Source organism: Canis lupus, chromosome 10, assembly GCF_011100685.1.
Source record: "Canis lupus familiaris isolate Mischka breed German Shepherd chromosome 10, alternate assembly UU_Cfam_GSD_1.0, whole genome shotgun sequence".
In the NCBI taxonomy this organism is placed as follows: domain Eukaryota; kingdom Metazoa; phylum Chordata; class Mammalia; order Carnivora; family Canidae; genus Canis; species Canis lupus.
The window spans coordinates 25,224,384-25,244,179 of NC_049231.1; the positions used below are offsets into that span (position 1 = coordinate 25,224,384).

Genomic DNA, 19,796 nt, shown 5'->3' on the forward strand with positions numbered 1-19,796 from the left:
TATTTCTCAGTTAAAGACAACATCACCACTGAATTAGTTTTAGAACTGGCAATTCCTTCCATGGCCAACACTTTTTACTTTATTTACTTTTAAAAACTAATCTCTATACCCAATGTGGCATTTGAACTCATGACCCCAAGGTCAAGAGTTGCATGCTCTACTGACTGAGCTAGCCAGGTGCCCCCATGGCCAAGACATTTTAAACAAATTGCAAAAGATGGTGGTGGTAAAGGCAACTTAAATTCTTTTTAATTCCATTTAAAGTGACACCAATTTTCAACTTGAGTTCATAAATTATTCTTTTGCCAGCCATAATTATATATTAGATTTTTTTCAGGTTTATTTTTCTAAACTGAGAAAGCAACATGTCATACATGGTCAAAGTCAACATTTGTATAGTGGTTTTACAGTTTACAAAGCTTCTTTCTGTGCACATATGATGCCATTTAGTTTCTTAGGAGCCGTTCTAGAGGGGAGAGTCGAGCAGAGAGATGACTTGCCCAAGACTGCCATCAGGGACCAGGCTGTGGACCAGGATTCCTCGTGACCAGGCGATGTGCTCACAGGACAACTCTGCTCTAATGAACAAACATTTCACTTTCAAAAGGAAGCCTTCCAACATAGGAAGAGGGGACCCTTTATTTATGTTCACTTTTTCACATACACAAGAGACAGCATCTGTTCTAGAATCCAACTGGATTTTATTTGACACAGAATACAATATGGCTGCAGGAATAGCAAACTGAAAAGAAAAAGCAGAAAAGACACAGTTCTATCTAATTTATAATTAAGTAACAGGAGGGCAAGTCATTAAATGAATAACAGAACAGTTGAGCTTGATGGAAGAATTCTTTCTAGTGCCCATACCTGAAAGACAAAGTATTTTTATTTATTCCTTAGTAATGTCCTGCTTGAGACTACAAAACCTGCTAAAACATATGAGCAAATGTAATGAAAACTTTTAAAAGACAGAAGTGAGCACAAGCATGCTCCAAGATTGGGCTGACACTAGTCTCTGCCCCTTTTATTTTATCCTTCATAACACTTTACCTACCACCCCCTCTTAGTGACAGTCCCTCCATGGGACTCAACTATACCCACCTGACCCTCCTTCCAGTCACCAGACAGATGTTGGGCAGTATTAGGGAGACGAGAGGGAAAAGTCAGAATTGGTAGCTGAGGGGAAGCCGCTCTGTTGGCTCGGGTCAGTGGCTTAGACACCCTTTAAGCACTCAGCCTCTGCTTCCCACTGCAGCCTATTTTCACTTCAATTCTGCTACTCAGTCAAATATGGAGAAGAGTCATTGAACAGATTTCCATTTCGAAATCTATCAGCAGGTCCAATTTCTGCCCTGATTACATTCAGCATTCTACAAAGAGAACTGTAGAGAAATGAAGTATGGATTTCAGGTAGTTTCTGATTTCCCCAAAAGCCAAAATTTGGCTCTAGCAAGATTATAAAAACAATTAAGGCTGGGAAATTTCTTCCACATATGAATAGATTTCTTGAACAAAAATCCTCCATTATTATCTTACTATCTTTTGCCTGGTTCTTTATGGATAGTCTCTGATTAAAATATTTATCACAAAGTATAACATATAACATGATACATATAACAATGGGTGGAAACCAGGGCACTCGAACTCTGGGTCATGGCTTCAATCAGTCTGAAGGACTACTAGGTGCTTTAAGCACTTCTCTTAAGAAATCCACTTGAATATTGTCTAGAAAAAAGTTGTGCCAAATTCCACACAGGGCAGAGCTCCAGTGTTTATCAGTAGACTGGAGAGCAACCCATAGTTGTCCATCAGATTAAAGAATGCCATCATTTGTTCCTTAGGAATCTGTTATCCCAACACACTGTTAAGCACTGCCTGATAAGGCCACTGGCTGGATAAAGTGGTGGTGTCCCACCATGCCCAACATGAGCAATTCTTCGTATTCCCCCATTTCCCAGGCTCAGTCCTGGGAAGATTTAATGGGCAACATGGGACAGTTTTGGTCCAAAAACAGAACCTGGAGCCTGTTCCAGGGCAGAGCCAATTACAAAGGCCTCTCTTGAGAATGCAGAACAATGCTTTTGCCTTGATTGGTGTGACTTCATGATTCTACTCAGAATGCAAGCTCCCATGGATGGGGAAAGACTGTCCCATACGTTTTCATATCTTACACATTAGGTAGCATACACTTTGCTGAATGAGGCACAATGGTATGAGTTAAACACAGTCTTTGGCAGATTTCTTAAAAAATGGACATGCATTCTGTAATACTTTCAAAATTCTTTACCAAAATAAATAACTAAGCATAAAAGCAAAATAACTGTACCAATAAGGGATTTCTAAACATTTCACAAACTAAAGAACCCCATTTTTTTAAACCTCATTATATCCTACTAATCAAAACTCATATTAAAAATCCTCCTTCTCATAAAAAATTTGATAAAGCAAACGATCAATAATTCAACAGCAACAAAAAAGGGCATTTCACAGAAAAACAGGCATAAAACCGTATGAAAAGTGGCCCAATCTCACTCAAAATTCCAAAAAAGCAACTGAATACTAGTTTTCAACCACTGGAACAGCTAAGATGGAAAAGTGTGATTATGGAGCCTCGGTATGAAACGGAGAAAGGGGCATTCTGCTGTATTGTTTAACGCGAATGTAAATTAGTACATATTCTTGGGAAAGGAAAATCTGACTTTATCAAAAATAAAAATGTACATACTCTCTACTCAGAAATTCTTTTAGGAACTACTGCTACATATATACTTGTACATATTTGTAAAGATTCATGTATAAGGATGGTCATCCCTACACACTATTTTTAAGTGAGAAATCTGAAACCCAAATGTCTGTCATTGGGGACCGATTAAATAAACTATGGTACATCAACATACAAAAATACTCTGCAACCATCAGAAAGGAGGTAGTTGAATATATAAGGATCTGGAAAAACTCCAAAATGTATGAAATTAAAAAGCAAGGTGCATTACTATGCAGGATGCTCATATTTATGTTAAAATTATATATGTATATCCACCCATATACATGTCAGGAGACCAATGGAGATAAGAGATACTATGAAGCTGATGGTCACTTCTGGGAATGAGATTAGGAGACTAAGGTGGGAAGCTAATGTTTTCTGGTATGCCCTCTTAACTACTTGAATTTTAAAAAATTTACCATGTCATGTTTTATTTATATAACTATAATTTAGTTGAGATAGCCATAAATACCATATCAGAATTAGTCAGCATGAGATAAACAAATGAAGCAGGATAGGTGGATGGATTTCTAGCCAAAAGCAAAGACACTGGTTAGTTACTGGAGCCTTACTATGGATCTGATTCCGGAAATATCTAATAGTTTGCAGATTCTCATGTTTTCTATTTTCACAGACCCTGGGAGTTGGGAAACTCTAGGCTGCAAACTTCAGGTTGGCCAAACCTTTGTGCCTTTTCCTCATAGACAAGTCTTTGTTTAACCAACCAAAAGTTAGTCTGTAAAACAAGCTATGTTCCCCGTCTCTGTCTTCTAAGACTATGCACCCTCCTGCTTGAGGTGACTCAAAGGATGACACGGACCACAGAGCCCAGTCTTACAACATCAAAACAGCCAGAGACACCTACTTTTGGAATTCCCACTCTCTGTTGTCCAACGGACACACCTGCCGTGTTTTGAGCCAGCGAGAGATGCAGTGGAAGTGAAAAGCATGCTGGAAGAAAAGATACATTTTATTAAAAATCATTCTGTGCAGGTGTAGCCATCTGCTGATAATATGTCTCCAGGGCAGCGGAGCAGTGACACATAGGGGGCCAGCAAACAACAGGAGACAACAAACAATGAGAGGCAAAAGGTCAACAACCTCTTACGCCTTGGTTAGGTACAGGATATTTCCACTGAAACATCTGTGAGAAATGTCCTAACTACTAAAAGACATTATTTAGGAAGCATCATCTATGGTATAGCAGTATGCTCGTTCCGCTTTCCTTAAGGGAAGATGGAATGTGGCTTTCCTGGTCCTATTCGGCCTGGGAGGGGAGGCTTCTACTTTCCTGTACTTTCTTCGGACACATGCCCAGGAGGCCCTTGATCGCAGGCAGATTTCAAACTTCCCCATTCTTGGTCCCCAACAGCCCCTCCCCCCACTGGTAACCCTGAGAGCAGCGACTTCTGCTCAGCCTGCGGCAGTGCATGCTGCTGCCACTGCCACCTACCCAGAGCTGAGACGGGCACTTCCCCAATCTCTGCACACCCAGCTCAACTCTGTTCAAAAGACCTTACTTCCAGATTCGTTCAAGGATGTATTGATATTAAAACAGCTCAGTACTTGGTAAGCCTTTAAGCGGTGAGGCACTTAAAAAGGAATGAGGTAAAAAATTAGGGTGAAAGGAAGCATAATGATGGACGAACTGCACATAAGCAACTGCAAAGATCATCAAATGACTTATTTCATGATAAAGGCAAGAGGAAAAATGGCCTGAGTACCAAGAAAGCTGGTAACTGACAGGGAGCTAGGAGGCGGCTTTCAGATCTGAGCAAAAGGAAAATCTGTATGAATTTTTCCAGTGTGAGTGAATGACATGCAGATGCTAATCACAATACCTCCACAATGGACATTTATTCTCCTCCCTCTGCTCACTGGAGCAGGGTATTAAGACAGCAGCAGCAGCAGCAGCAGCAGCAAGTGTTCCCCCTCATCTTATCAGTGATGGGCTGGCTCAGGCAGGGGAAAAGGGAAAAATGCTCACACACACCCCAAAAAATGAAAGCTCTTGCAAGCTTGATTTAATAACAGCCTTGAAATCTGGTCAGCATGCCCTACCAAAACAAGCATGGAACTTCAACTTCAGTGGATCATCTTCATGGGCATTGTCTTTTCATAGGCAAAAACAGAATTCAGTAATTAAGAGTGGAATCCACAGCCAGTACACTATGGATGTTCAAGAGGACAAACATTCTCCCAGAGTGAGAGCTTTAGAAGATCCCTGTCATACAACTCATTGACTCTCATACAACTCAACTGTGTAAAAGAGAAAAAACAAAACTTCTAAAAAGCAGAAAGCTGAGGCATTTTTTTCAATCGCCAGGTTGTAGGGACAGGCTCACCCAAGGGTATTTAGATGCCTTTCTCCACCTCCCCCCACCCCTTAGGCACCTTGCAGCAGTTCGGGGTCCTTCTATCCTACATCTATCTTAGAAGATGGAGGGCAAGAGGGGCTGCAAATAAGGCTGCAGAGCAGATGACAGCATCACTGAACCACCCTGGTCCCAACTTTCTTTCTGTTAATAACCTAAGGTCTGTTGATGGGTATAGTTAGCAGTCTCAAAGTACACTGACTAGTGCCTTAGAGTTTACATAAGATGCTAACATATATTACCTAGTTGGAGCCTCACAGCAACCCTGGTGAGCCACCGTGACAGGTATTACCTTCATGTTGCGGATGGGAAACTGAAACTCAGACAAATCAAGTGACTTGCCTAATTCATGGAGGCGGTTAGAAGACCCAGAACTGGAAGCCAGCACTGGTCCAAGGTTTTTTGCGACACCGTGCCTGCTCTTTTTTATGACGGGTTGTCTGAGCTAGTCTCTCCTTAACCAAAGTTAAGGTAAAGTTCACTTCCTTTTCCTTCCACCAAAAAATGACATGGCTCTTGTTATATGTCTGAATGTCAGGCATAGCAAAGAGCCCGATAAATTTTATTTCTTTATCCCCACAGACAACAATAGCCATCCCTTGGCCAATACAGGTTACTGTGAAACTGCAGCAGGCCCTGGCAGATTTAGAAGGTGCACCACAGGCTTGGGCAGGGCAGAGGCTCAGCCTGCTGGGGCAAAATACTGATAGGGACTATCTGCTCAGTAACCACCACCACCACCCCAGAGCTGAATTTATTTATATGTATTTAACAGAAACTTAGGTCTACTATGTGGCAGGATGAAATCATTTCATCCTGATTTTAACTCTGTGCATGAGAAAGCCCAGGCTTAGGGATGTCCAATACTTTGTCTGAAGTCGCTAGAGCAAGTAAGTCAAAGACAGGGAATGTTAGGCCTGTGCCATGCTGGGGGCTGTGGGTCCTCTTTCCCCTTGGCACAGGAGGACAGGACAATTTTAGCTCATGTGACTGTTACTACATGGCTATACAGATGAATTTTTAACACATGCTAGAAATAACACATTTGATGTTGTTATCCTTCACAGCTGTCACGCCGTGGAAAGCTGTGCATTCAGTCCAGTGATGCTGTACAAAACATTTCTGGCATGAGCCATGTTAAAAAAAAAAATCATAACTTAGTACACTTGCCACACTTTAAAACACACATGCACCGGCCCTTGAACGCTCATTTTATTTGCCAAAGTTAGTTCCACAAGGCATATAAGCCCTAAAAACAGATCTGTTAAAAAGGTAAAGATGTCCACCAATGGGAGAATATTCCAAAGACTGCCACAGTCTTTGCAGGCAATTCCCAAAGATGAATCCCCAAAGTGTTGCTAGCAAAAGTGGGTCCATTTTATAATTAAGACAAAATGGTACCCCTGCAATAACCAGTAATTTTTAACCTGAAACAGGCGAATAGTACAAAGATTTCAAATCTTTTTAACTATTTGTATACCTTTTGGGAAAAAGCTAGGCTAGTCATTTTTTTTCCTAGTTATTTTCAAGACTGGCAAAGCAGGAAAAGTGGTAATATGTTTACAAGCCATGCTGATAGGGAAAGATGTTTCCTTACGTTACAGACTCCCCATGCAACAGTGCACTCTTCAGAAGTAGCAGACGCCTGGTTAGCTTGACATTCTATGCCTGTGGGAACAAGAGCAACAAGATTACTGGACCTCAGAAGCAGCGACCTTTCAATCTCTGGCAGCCCTACCCACACAAGGACAGGATTTGGGCAGAGGCAGGGGTGAGGGTGGTACAAACTTGAACAAAATCTCAAGTGGTTAATTAGTCAGAATTGTTTTTTAATGAGTGTAAGAAGGGGTGAAACACAGAAGGTAGATAGGTGACTGAACAGTTTGCTTTGCAATGATTTCCTATCCATGTTCACAGAATGATGAAGCAAAAGGCACATTTGTTCTGAAGATCACCTGACCTGTCCAAATGAAAGTGATTTCTGGGATCCCTGGGTGGCGCAGTGGTTTAGCGCCTGCCTTTGGCCCAGGGCGTGATCCTGGAGACCCGGGATCGAATCCCACATCGGGCTCCCGGTGCATGGAGCCTGCTTCTCCCTCTGCCTATGTCTCTGCCTCTCTCTCTCACTGTGTGCCTATCATAAATAAATAAAATAAAATAATTTAAAAAAAAAAAAAAAAAAAAAAAAAAAAGAAAGTGATTTCTCCTAGCCTGGTCAATTTAGAACATTCTTAAAGCTACCTAGTAACTCTTACTGTTGTGAGAACTGGCATCTTCTCCCTGTTATTGGCAAAGGCTGCCTCTTAGGTCCTGACATCATTGATGGCCTAGCTGGGTAACAAGCTCCAGTGTCCCTAAAGGGGTCAGGCAGGTACGTGTGAACCGGGACAGAAGCGAAATAACAGGGTGACGAGGCCTGGGGCAACCTGTAGTGTATGCTCTGTGTGAAAGCACCAAAACACAAACATCTTTAAAACACTGTCAAACAAAGCCAATCTGTTAGGCCAATGGGTTAGAGATTTGGGGCCCACCACGTGGTGATGCTTACCATCATCCCTGAGGTCGTAAGGGATGAACAGAGATGCTTATCATCTCTGTTCACCAGATTCTGTCTGGTGAACAGAGTACATTATGGCAAATATATCCAAGTATCAATTTCATAGAGGTGGAGGAGAAGGGAATTTAAATAGAATACAAATCTGACTGAGATCAAGAACTGATGAGTAAAGCTCTACTGGGGATAAATATTCAAGGAACAGGAATTAGTAATGTCTAATTTGCTTTCTCTGAAGGTGGTAACTAAATGGAGTTTCCCATTTGAAGAGTAAAAAGTTTTGGGAAAGACTATTTAATAGGAGACAATTACCTCAAACTTCCATAGGTGGGAAACAGTAAAACAGTATGCAAATAATACTGAGACTTGAATGGGTCTATTTGATCTTTGGGGAAGAGATATGCCATAAGAATTTTTTTTTTCTACGCCTTAAAAACATGAAAGGCAAAGATCTGAAATCACAGGACTTCCTTTTGCTACCAGATTCACACTACAAAGAGATTAACTAGGTTTTCCTTCTGATAGGAGTAAAGAAGGGTCTATGGAGTATATTCAAGTATTTACTGGGGCTATGACCGAAAAGTAGAGAATATAAAATCTGATGTCCTTCAGGTTGGAGCCTCTCAGATGAGGCCAGGGTATTATGACATTAGCTAAGTAAGAGGCATAATTATTGAAATAAATAACAACTATTTCAAAGTACATAAATTTGTCTAGGTCAAGGTATTTTTAAGGGACTCTGTCTTTTTATGCCAAGTGCAAAGTAGGCTCTAGGTAGTTGAATAAGCAAACAAAACCACTTCTACAGAGTGAATGGGGACCAAATACATATGTATTTTTTACCTGATAATTCCTAACAAAGAACAAAAATATATAGAAGGGATAGGACTGCAATCTAGAATGCCACATAAGAAAGGAAATGGCATGGAAAATGATTAAATATGAGTGTAAAATGTTTTCAAATAGAAAACATTCTTGAGCTGTTGGTGCAGAGTGAGTACAGGAGTTGAGTCCTTCATTTAAACAGGAAAAGTAACTGTTCACTGTCAACCTAGAGCAGCCAAAACAAATAGCACATGATGGTTCCTATCATACCCCTACAAAGGCAGAGGCTTAATGCATGTGATACATAAAGCTTGGGGACTTTTAAATTTCAATACAAGAGCATTACCACCAAAGGACTGCCAAGGAAGCAATGGCTTCATCTCAGAAACGGACAGATTTCACTTTTTTTTTTTTTAAGATTTTATTTATTTATTCATGAGACACACACACACACAGACGGGCAGAGACACACGCAGAGGGAGAAGCAGGCTCCATGCAGGGAGCCCGATGTGGGACTCGATCCCGGGTCTCCAGGATTAGGCCCTGGGCTGACAGCGGCACTAAACCACTGAGCTACCTGGGCTGCCCAGATTTCACTTTAAAAGAGGGATATGGACCTATGGTTTAGGAAGAGGCTAATTTCTCACGGGCAAAGGCTGGGTCTAAGCCCTTCTGGATGCCCTTTTCATTTGGAACAAGATTATCTGAGGTAATGGAGAAAACCTAGAAATATTGTGCATTTCAGCAACTCTTTAGAACAACAAAGAAATGGGGCAATGTACAATAAATACAAAGCTAGACTAGGGCATGTAGTATCAATTTTGACTCAAAACAGGAAGTCTTCAGACCAAACATTCTCAATTGGGCACAACCATAATCACTCTTATTTATTTATAGCTATGTATATAATTATTCACTTAATGCCAGGCCAGAATTTATTAGAAAATGGCCATTGCTAAATCAAGATTCTTATTTTCAGCTTTAACAAAAAGTCTTTTTATAAGAATCAGAATCCATTTATTTTTTTTTTTTTATAAATTTTTTTAAAATTTTTATTTATTTATGATAGTCACAGAGAGAGAGAGAGGCAGAGACACAGGCAGAGGGAGAAGCAGGCTCCATGCACCGGGAGCCCGATGTGGGATTCGATCCCGGGTCTCCAGGATCGCGCCCTGGGCCAAAGGCAGGCGCCAAACCGCTGCGCCACCCAGGGATCCCAGAATCCATTTATTTTTTTAAAGGAAGACAAACCCAGTTGTGGCAACCAGACTTCTCTTTAGTGTCTGTAATAAACAAAAGGTTATGTTTCTTAAAGTAAAAACTTGATCTCAGTCATTGTTTTATCCTGGTGCCTAGCAAAATGCCCAGGATGTGAGTATTCATTGCATGAATAAAAGACAGGACTCTTAATTATAAAAAACAGACTCTTAATTATAGAGAACAATCTGATGGCTACCAGACGGGTGGTGGGTAGGGGGATGGGTTAAATAGGTGATGGAGATTAAGGAGTACACTTGTCATGATGAGCACCGGGTGATATATGGAAACGTTGAGTTACTATATTGTACACCTGAAACTAATATTATGGTGTATGTTAACTGGAATTAAAACCTTAAGAAATAAAAATAATAAACTGTTTTATCAATTAAAACTAAATAAATGAATGACTTGAAAATGCTTTTATAATTTCTTGTTGTAAAAGTTCAATATTCTGGGGTGTCTGGCTGGCTCAGTCAGCAGAGTATCAGACCCTCAGGCTCAGGGTTGTGGGTTCAAGCCCTACGTTGGGGCCTACTTAAAGAAAAAAAAGAGTTCAATTATTCTACTTCACCTAACATTTAAAATATATGATAAAACAGACAGGAGTCTAACTGAAGACCTACATTGATCCCTCAAGAGTTCAACTCTAAGAGAGAGTATCAATAGCCTTTATCTGTGGTGCTCCTCCCAAAAAGCACATTCTCTTGCATCCAGAGAGACACAAAATAACTTAAATATAGAAGCAGGAAAAAAAACCCAAGCAGGGTTATTTGAAATCATTAACTATTTACAGAAGAGAGACCAAGAAAATAAAATTTGCTTTGGGCACAACTCCTTACGAAAATGTAAAGCAACAAAATTGGCAAGCATGTAATCAAAGACCCCACCCAAACACATTTAAAACTGTGCATGTGTTTTTCTGTGATGGGTTTCTTCTATCTATATTAAACATCATGGTAGCTGCTGTCTGCTTTGACTGTTGTGTGAAAAGGTAAACAGGGTCAAAACTCAAAGAAACAAAGGGCAATAAACTATCAATACATGATATTTGATTGGGGCTTTCCAAGTTGCAATGATCACAGACTATTCTTCTATTTTGTATTTTAATTATTCACTGACAAGTATTTAGCAAGAACCTATTATGTACTAGACACTATGCTGGGAGTAGAGCAGTTAAAAACATAGATATGATTGAGAACCAACTAAATTAAATACTACCAAGGAAAGTATAGACGGTCTTGGGAATATTTAATGGAACCATCATAGTCTGTGCGTATTTAAGTATGGCCAGGGAACACGTCTCTGAGCTAGTTCAAGGTGAGATCTAAAGATCAACTACGGATTAGTTCCACATCGTCCAATAAAGTAACCACTAGCCACATGTGGCTGTGAGCACTTGAAATGTGGCTAGTCTGAACTGAGATGCGCTTTAAGTGTAAGTACACTTCAAATAGTACCAAAAACAGAATGTAAAATAGTTCACTTTAAAATATTTACATGTTGAAATGAAATTTTCTTGGATATAGTAGGATAAATAAAATAGAAATCATCTGTTTCTTTTTATTTTGATGTGGGTACCAGAAAAATTTAAATTATGTATGTACTTGCATTTGTGGCTCATATTTAGATTGGACAGTAGTGGGTCAGGCAAAGGTAGTGGGGAGAAGGGGAATATTCCAGGCAAAGGGAACAGGGCATATTAAAGGCTCTAAAAAAGAGCACGGACACTTCGAGAATGGAAAGAAAGCCAAAGAAACTACCAGAGTGAGCAGGAGAGTGGTGCAAGATGAAGCTGGAGAGGCAGGTGAGTAATTTTCAAAGTAAGTGCCTGTAAATGCAACTCTACAAAGCTGAAATTTCTTCATCTCATATCTGATCTCTGTAACAAACCATTTCAGTACCTGGAAGAAAAAGTAACCTCAGCTGTTCCTGGTGTGATCAACATACTTGCCCCTATTACTATAAGGACACGGAGTCCACGGATAGCTATAATCAAACCCACCATATACTGGCTACTATATGGGATGGAATCTGTAGATTTAAATGAAACTTCTTTACTGCAATTAGTTGTCTATTTAGATGCTGGCACCGATGTCCTCTTAACTTAGGGGCTAACACTGAAATTCCTTACTTCTTTGGCTTCTTTTCTTTATAAATCTTGCCAAGCAAAAACTAGCTTTGGTAGAATATTTTAGCTCAAAGTTTATTTTTTTTTTTTCCTTTCACTATTTTTGCCTTTGAGTCTGGGTATGAGATGGGAAATATAGAGGAATAATCAACAGTGCCTCTGTGTCCACAACTCATTCTAAATGTGTGCTTGCCATCTTTAGACTGAGTAGATTTATTCTGAGAGATGAGTATGTCTCCAGGATATCATTAAATCTACTCTATTTCAAACATACCAACGGACTAGAGGCAGAAGACACCAAGTGTTCTGACTATGCTTTATATCTCCTTGGGAAGAAATTTGGTCACATCAGAATAGCCACAATCTCTGTAACCTTCTCAACTTCCTCCCATCCACCTCCAGTTACTTACAAAGATCCATAATGTGGTTCCTGCAGATGGCACAGTTATCAACCACAATATCCCAGGCCCAGAGAGCTACTGCATTCCACTGCAAAGAGAAAAAGGGGGAACAATGCACTCTCCTTGTAACACAGGCGTACACACACTCTAGGATTTCATGCTGCAGCTACAGTTATCATCTCTTTGGCCACAAGGACCACCAGACACAGGAGCTTGGGGATATTACCTTACTCTTATTCATTTTATCAGAGGGCAACAGCAGACTACAAGTGTGCTCACCCATTTTCCAAAAGGCTGAGTATATGAACATAAATTAATGAATCCTCTTTATTTTCTCCTACAGCTTACAATAATTTAGTCAACTGTATCAATGTAAGAAAACCGGGAATAATTTTTGAGAGCCTGTTTTAGGCTTAATAAGCACAAATTTGAATTTCTGCAAAGGTAAATATACGCTCTTCAAGGCAGCTGTGAAGGTATGAGTGGGGAGGTGAAAGCTGGGGACAGAATGAACTAAGATGATGATTGGATCATAAAATGGGTAATCGTGGGATAAGCTGGATAACTAATTATCCAGTGTCAGTACAGAGCAAGGTCATCACTTAAATCTCACAAGATTATTTCACAACAAATTCTAGAATTCACTAAAATTTTGGTTAGTTCCTTCCATCAAATAAACTGGTGTTCTAAACTTTTACAAGCTCAGGCTCCTATTTAGTTCAGATAATTCCACTTAAGAGTTCATTTAAAAGCGGTATTTAAGTAATTCAACCTTTCTGGCTTCTGCAATTATAAATATCCCCAAACTCCCTTTTCATCCACCAATTTGGTGCCACTTCCAAAACCTTCATCTCTTTCGAACGCAATTCCCCGTCTAGTTAAACTTCTTTAGCACTTTCCGACAGCTTCAACTTGAACGGGGGAAAAAAAAAAAAAAACACAACAAAACCCTATTTCTATTCTTCAATATGGCTGCTGGCTGTAACTGAGCATGCAGTGCCCACAATGAAACACCAAAAAAGCACTAGGAGGGGGGAATATTGTCAGTGTTTAGCCAGATGTTCCAGGAATAACATTTCCCCTATTTGAGTCTTCATTTTGAACAGATTTATTTTATATCATGTGAGAATCGGCACTTTCCTCCCAAACTGTTGGCAAACCACTATAAAGCAGTTCATGCAAAAAGACACGTTCCACATTTTTGCTTTCCCACAGTCACCAGGTCGTTCGCCACTAGTACTCAACCCTTCCTAAATGACACAAGGTTTGGGCTCGCATTTTCTTTTTAACAAATTCCACCATGCTTTCCCCCCCCCCCCCCCCTTTTCCTTTTTGGACAGAGGGATTCTGGAAACGAGCACAGGACTGTGGAGGCTGTGTGACAAACCAACAGACCTCTCAGAAGAGCCAAGAGTTGTTACACTGGAGACACTTTAACTCGGCGGGGGCGAGGACTAGAGAGAGGGCTGAGGGAGGCCTCGAGGAGGCGAGGACCAGGCTGGGGTCCCTCAGAGTCAGAGGGACCCCGAGCTTCGGGAAGGGGCGGGGCAAGGAGATCACCAGCCGGGCTCCTCAAAGGCCTCCACTGCGGTAGGAACTCAGGTCCCGGCTTTCGCCGCACTGCCCCCATCCTCCACCCACCGCAGCGCTCCGACTCCCCCTTCCATCCACCCCACCCACTCCTCCCCACCCCTCCACCACTCCAGTGACAGCTCAGGCGCTTGGCTCCCTCAGCCAAGTCTCAACCCCGCGCATCTCAACAAGCGCCTCTGTGATTGGCCCCTCAGACTCCTAGTGAAACCAATACTGCCATTGGTAGTGGGCCCCAGTCACGCCGATCAACTCTAAGACCCGCCCCCCAGCTTCCTTTCCTGGTACCCGGTCCCAGGAACGCCCTGAAATGAAGCCCTTTCCTCCGCGCCTCGGTCATCCTCGGGCCTGCCAGCCAGATCCGCGCCTCTCTAGCCTCTCTGAGGAAGGCGCTGGCGAGACCCAACCTTTTTCACTTCAAAGCGCTTCTTGCCCGCGCCGCTGTTGGTGCCGCTCGGGGTATCCACATCCATCGCTGCCGCCATTTTGGAAACACACGGTCCGTCGTCCGGCCACTGCGCCTGCGCACCAGCGCACGCCTCGCTCCCCCTCCCGGCCCGGCACCTCCTCTCGCACCCCGCCCCTTACTGGCGCGCGAGGGGCAGGTGGGGGCGGAGCACGTGGCCACGCCTCTTAAAGGCGCTGGCGCAGGTCCCTCCCTCCTCCTTCCTGCCGCCGGCCCCCGAGTCGGCTGGGGAAGAGGCGGTGGCCGGGGCGGGGCCGGGCGGGGCCGAGCCGACGTGCTCGAACCGGGTGGAAACGCTCGAAAGACTAGTCTCCTCCCGCGGGAAGCCCCCGGCCGCGCTCCCTCGGCTGGGGCGGCGGCTGCTTCCTCCGCCTCGGCCGCGACCTGCCGCCCCGGCCCCGCCCCGCCTTCCCCGCTGCCGCACCGCTCCAGCGCCGGCGGGTCTTCCGCAGCGTTCCGCCCGGGGAGCGGCCAGGGCGGGCGCCCCGCCTCCTGCAGCCGAAACCGGAGACCCCGCAGTGTCGCGGGTCTCGGCTCGCTTCCGAGCCAGGCCCGACGTGCAGCCTCGCTGGGAAAGCCGGGCCCAGGCGCCGTTAGGTCCCTGATTCCGATTCGGGAAATGCTCGGGATTCGACAGGGAGCCGGGAGCTCCCCGAATGTCCTCTCCAGGGCCCAGCCGCGTAGGCATTCTCCCGTCCTGCCTCAACCTGCCCACCTGGAGCCTCGGGGATGCCGCCGCCCGCCCGCCCCAAACGCCATCCGTGCTAGAATGCCCTTTGGTTAAGGCGCAGGGTTTCAGTTTCACATACTCTTAACACACCTTTCCTGTTCCTCAGTTGGCCACCTAACTGTGGGGGTCCCCTCTCCCTGATCTCCATCCTCTTCCCGCTCCTTGCGCCGTGGGCACACTGCAGTCCTACTTGACTTTGTGTGAGGCGTTTGGCCATTGATTCTTACTGGTCGTTCCCAGCCAAAGCACCTGTACTTCATGTCTGCACCCGGAACCCCTTGTGGCTCTCTAACCCTGCAGAGGTATGACTCGGCTAGATCACTCCTAAATCTCGTATTGGCTTATTTGGAATCTCGTATTTTCTCTTGAAAGAAAATTGGAGCATAATGGAGTGTATGGACTCCACTGCCAAACCGGAAGAACTGCGATTTGTTTCCTTGCCTTAGTCATAAACAGGAACAACAAATCCATGAAAACACCACCAGGGCTTACACCAGACTTGGAAAGAGAAAAATTGTGTGAGACCTTAAAACGTTACAGGAACCCTACAAAGTTTTCCTTAGCCCAAATTTTGTTAGAGTGATAATTCCATGTTAAGATTCTTGTCATCTAATTGATTGTGTTCCCAAAGGCCCCTACGGGATACTAAAAACCCATAGTAAGTTAACGTATTAAGTGTATATTTAACCTTCATTAAACAAATTCATTGAGTATGTATGAGATCGTGTTATAAATTGGAGAGACACGGTGATGAACAAATTCCTGGTAGAGAAATAATACACAAGTAAGCAAATACATTGGGGAGGAAAAAAAACCATCCTCAGGTATCAATAAGTGCTATTAAGAAGACAAAAAGATATCATGAAATTGAAGGGAGAATTGTGTGTGATTAGGTAAGGTCTCTATGAGGAGTGACATTGCAGCTGAAGTCCTTACAAGGGCCTAAAAGATCCTGCATGATCTGTTACCCATTCATTTAATACATTGTCTTCATTTTTAGGAAATGGTACACATAATCTAACATGGTTTTTATTTACTTATTTATCAGGTTTATTGTCTTTTGTGTGTCCTCACCAAGAGGGGATTTTGTTGTTGTTGTTTTGTTTATTGGTAACAATACAGTGCCTTGTACAGGGCAGGGCTCAGCATGTGTTGAATGAACAAAGTTGAAGCTTATGGAGCAAGGAGATTGTGGTAAGAGGTGTCAGACAGACAGGCAGAGGCCAGATCAGGTAGGGATCTACAGATATTATGGGAAGGTGTTGGAGGGTTTAAACTAGGGGAAGGGACTAACAGTGACAAAAAAAAATTTTTTTTAAGTTTTTAAGCTTTGCGAGGAAGGGATTATAGGGATACAGGAGAGGAAGCAGCAACATTTGGCAAGTTGATGGCTTTGTATAGAGCTACAGTGGGGAGAAGTATGATCTTAGGGGCTGTTCCATTAAGCTATGAAAACCTCATGTACTGATCTCTCCTTTGGAGATTTGCCTTGGCGTGGTGATTGTCCATGATGTTCAGTACCCTGGACTCTACTGCATAAACCTAAGAAAACTTTTTGTAGATTTCATACAGATTCCCATCTTTCTTCATAATTTCACTCAGCTTACAATGTAATAGGTTGTAATTTTACTCTCATCCATCCACTCATTCAAATATTTCTAAAATATCTATAGAACCTGCTGTGTCAGGGATGCCTAGGTGGCTCAGTGGTTGAGCGTCTGCCTTCAGCTCAAGTTATGATCCTGGGGTTCTGGGATCGAGTCCCACATCAGGTTCCCCAGAGGGAGACTGCTTCTCCCTCTGCCTATGTCTCTGCCTCTCTCTCTGTGTGTCTCTCATGAATAAATAAATAAAATCTTAAAAAAAAAAAAAGAACCTGCTATGTCAATACCCCATGCTAATCTAGGTAAAAAGGCAATTGCTTTTAAAAGTATTTGCAAAAGGCCCCTTTCATCATTGCTCTTATGGTATACTAGCAGAGAGGCAAGTCAATTATTGATCATTCCAATGAATTTTAGGAAAAGGGAAGTTTGGGGTACTGTGAAACAGAAAGTGGGTCTGTGTGGGGGGGTGGGTAGTGAGGAAGTCTTCTTAGAGGAAAAGGTTTGAGATTGAAGCATAAGCTGGACAAAAAGCAGCAGATGCAGAAGGATGCTGGTAAATGCTTAAAAACCAGCTCTAAAAAAAACAACCAAACAAACAAGAAAGCTCTGATTTGTAGTGTGAACAGCCAGATTGCAAAATTCCTGAAAATTGCTCTTGTAAGCACTTGTAAGCTGATGTACCCTGGCTCCATCACACACACGCTGAGTGATATGGAAGAAAATGGCATTCCAGGTAGAACAGTGTGCAAAAGGGACTCAAAGCTGGAGAATGCACAATGCATCCGTAAAGAAGTCTGGAATGGCTGGAATATAAAGAGAGAGTGATATAAATAAGTCTGCAATGATGAGCAAGAGTCAATTGTTTGCATCTCTTTTCAGTTCTATATTTGACAATGTTATATTGGTAGCTTGGAATTAGCTATAATAGTAGTATTTACACCATGGAAATTGGCAAACACAGCATATCAGAGCTTTCCACTCCCCAATTTATTTATTAAATATTTACCACTGGTAGGGGCCAGGTCATGCTGAGTGGTTCAATGGACCCATGCAAAGGGTTCTGGTATTTACCTTTAGTGATGGGAAGCCTTTGAAGGATTTTAACCAGTGACTCACATGGTCAGATGTGCACTTTTAAAAAGTGCTAGAACATGGCCTAAAAGTACAGGAACTGGATCCCAAAGATTACAGGTGGAGAATTTTTGAAGTATGTTCATATCCATATGGAGATGAAAGAAGCACAACTGAAAGAACTCTGTACTAACAGTGACAATTGTGGATTGAACAGAAGTTCTTTTTTAAAGGGGTATTTTGAATATTATGATTCTGATTTTGGAGGAACTGTAGTGATTAGCAGTGGAAGGAATCATGTAAAATTCCTTAAATGAAAATATAATGACTTAAAAATTTTTTTAAAAAGTGTTAGGGCTTCGATGAAGTAGACATACCTTTCCCTATCCTTCTCTTTTAAGTACCACTGAAATCCCTGAACAAGTTATATTAAAAAAAAAAAAAAAAGACTCTGAGAGATGAAGAGGCAGATAAGTTAGAGACCTCAGGTTTTGAGGAGTGACATGGTAGTGAGTTTCCTGAGTGTTCTTTTTTACTTCATATGTCTCAGACTTGGAGCTGAAGAAGCTGGTAGCCAGAAATGCCAAAGAGTGCAGACAAAAAAGGGAAGAAATAAATAGAAAAGAAAGAAAAGAAGCTGCTTTCTTTTTTTTCTTAAAGATTTTATTTATTTATTCATGAGACACACACACGGAGAGCGAGAGAGAGAGAGAGAGGCAGAGACCCAGGCAGAGGGAGAAGCAGGCTCCATGCAGGGAGCTTGATGCGGGACTCAATCCTGGGACCCCAGGATCACGCCCTGGGCCAAAGGCAGGTGCTAAACTGCTGAGCCACCCAGTGATCCCAATATGCTGCTTTCTTTAGCAAACAGAAAACTTCAGATGGTAACTACTCTACTCGAAATAACACAGAAAAAATGTGGTGCCACTTGCACCCATGCCAGCAAAGCTGAATGGGGAGCCTAGTCTGTACAGCTTGCAAGTCTTTAACCAGGTGCCCCAACACCCATGCTACTGTGGTGCAGGCCAATTAAGGAATTAGAGTTCTCATCCCTTCTGGCTGATAACGAACTCTCTTAACCCTGCTGTGTAAGAGGGGATCATACTGAGGTCTGGACATCCACTCCAACCCAGCAGTAATGAGGCAACCCTTCTCCCTGATGGGGTGGTGATGGAGTCTAGTGGAGAGTGAGGACTTTCACCATCAGCAATAATGAGGATGCCCCCACTGCAGTGTCAGTGGAGACCATGTAGGGAGCTGGAACTCCTACCCCCACCATTGGGTGTTAATGGAAACTAAGTGGGGAACCTGGACTTTTACCTCCATACTCCCCTGCTGCCATGATGTCAAAAAAAAAGCCAATTAAACTAGAAGGTTTAAATAAAATCTAGAGTCTCATATTATAAAGATGTCCAGTTTCAGTTTCAGATAAGTTGAAACATCACTCAACTTATCAAGAACCGCAAAATCTCAAAGTGAATGAAAAGACTATCAATAGATGCCAGCACCAAGATGACAGGGTTGTTAGAATTATCTGACAAAGACTTAAAACCAGCAATGATAAACACTTTTCAGCAAGCAGTTACACAAACACTTGAAACAAGTGGGAAAATAGACTTAACCAAAAAAATAGAGATAAAAGACCCAAATGGAAATTTTATTTATTTTTTATTTTTTAAAAAATATTTTATTTTTTTATTCACGGCAGACACAGAGAGAAAGAGAGAGGCACAGGCACAGGCAGAGGGAGAAGCAGGTTCCATGCAGGGAGCCCGACATGGGACTCAATCCCGGGTCTCCAGTATCATGCCTTGACCCAAAGGCAGGCACTTAACCCCTGAGCCACCCAGGTGTCCCAACCATTGTTTTTATTAACGTGTTTATCAGTGTGATAAATCCAGTCGTTAATTGACAAGACACATTTTGGTAGATAGTGGAGTGAATAGTTGTGGTGCATCTAAGGAAGAATGGGAATATGGAAAATGTTTGTTTTCCTTTCTTTTATCAATGAATGCTATTGATTCAGCA

The 19,796-nt window shown here is 42.4% G+C and overlaps 1 protein-coding gene across 2 annotated transcripts; it reads right to left on the reverse strand.

Moving 5' to 3' along the window:
• Positions 1-315: 315 nt before the first annotated feature.
• On the reverse strand, positions 316-14,464 carry RBX1 (ring-box 1). Of its 2 annotated transcripts, XM_038550449.1 has the most exons (5): positions 14,305-14,464; positions 12,317-12,395; positions 6,737-6,807; positions 3,630-3,715; positions 316-867 (listed from the first exon to the last, which is right to left on the reverse strand). In XM_038550449.1, the coding sequence occupies exons 1-5, from the start codon at positions 14,380-14,382 to the stop codon at positions 855-857; spliced, it is 327 nt and encodes a 108-aa protein (XP_038406377.1). In that variant the 5' UTR covers positions 14,383-14,464; the 3' UTR covers positions 316-854. The 2 variants fall into 2 exon arrangements, with proteins under 2 accessions (XP_038406377.1, XP_038406378.1); XM_038550450.1 differs by lacking the exon at positions 3,630-3,715.
• Positions 14,465-19,796: the final 5,332 nt, after the last annotated feature.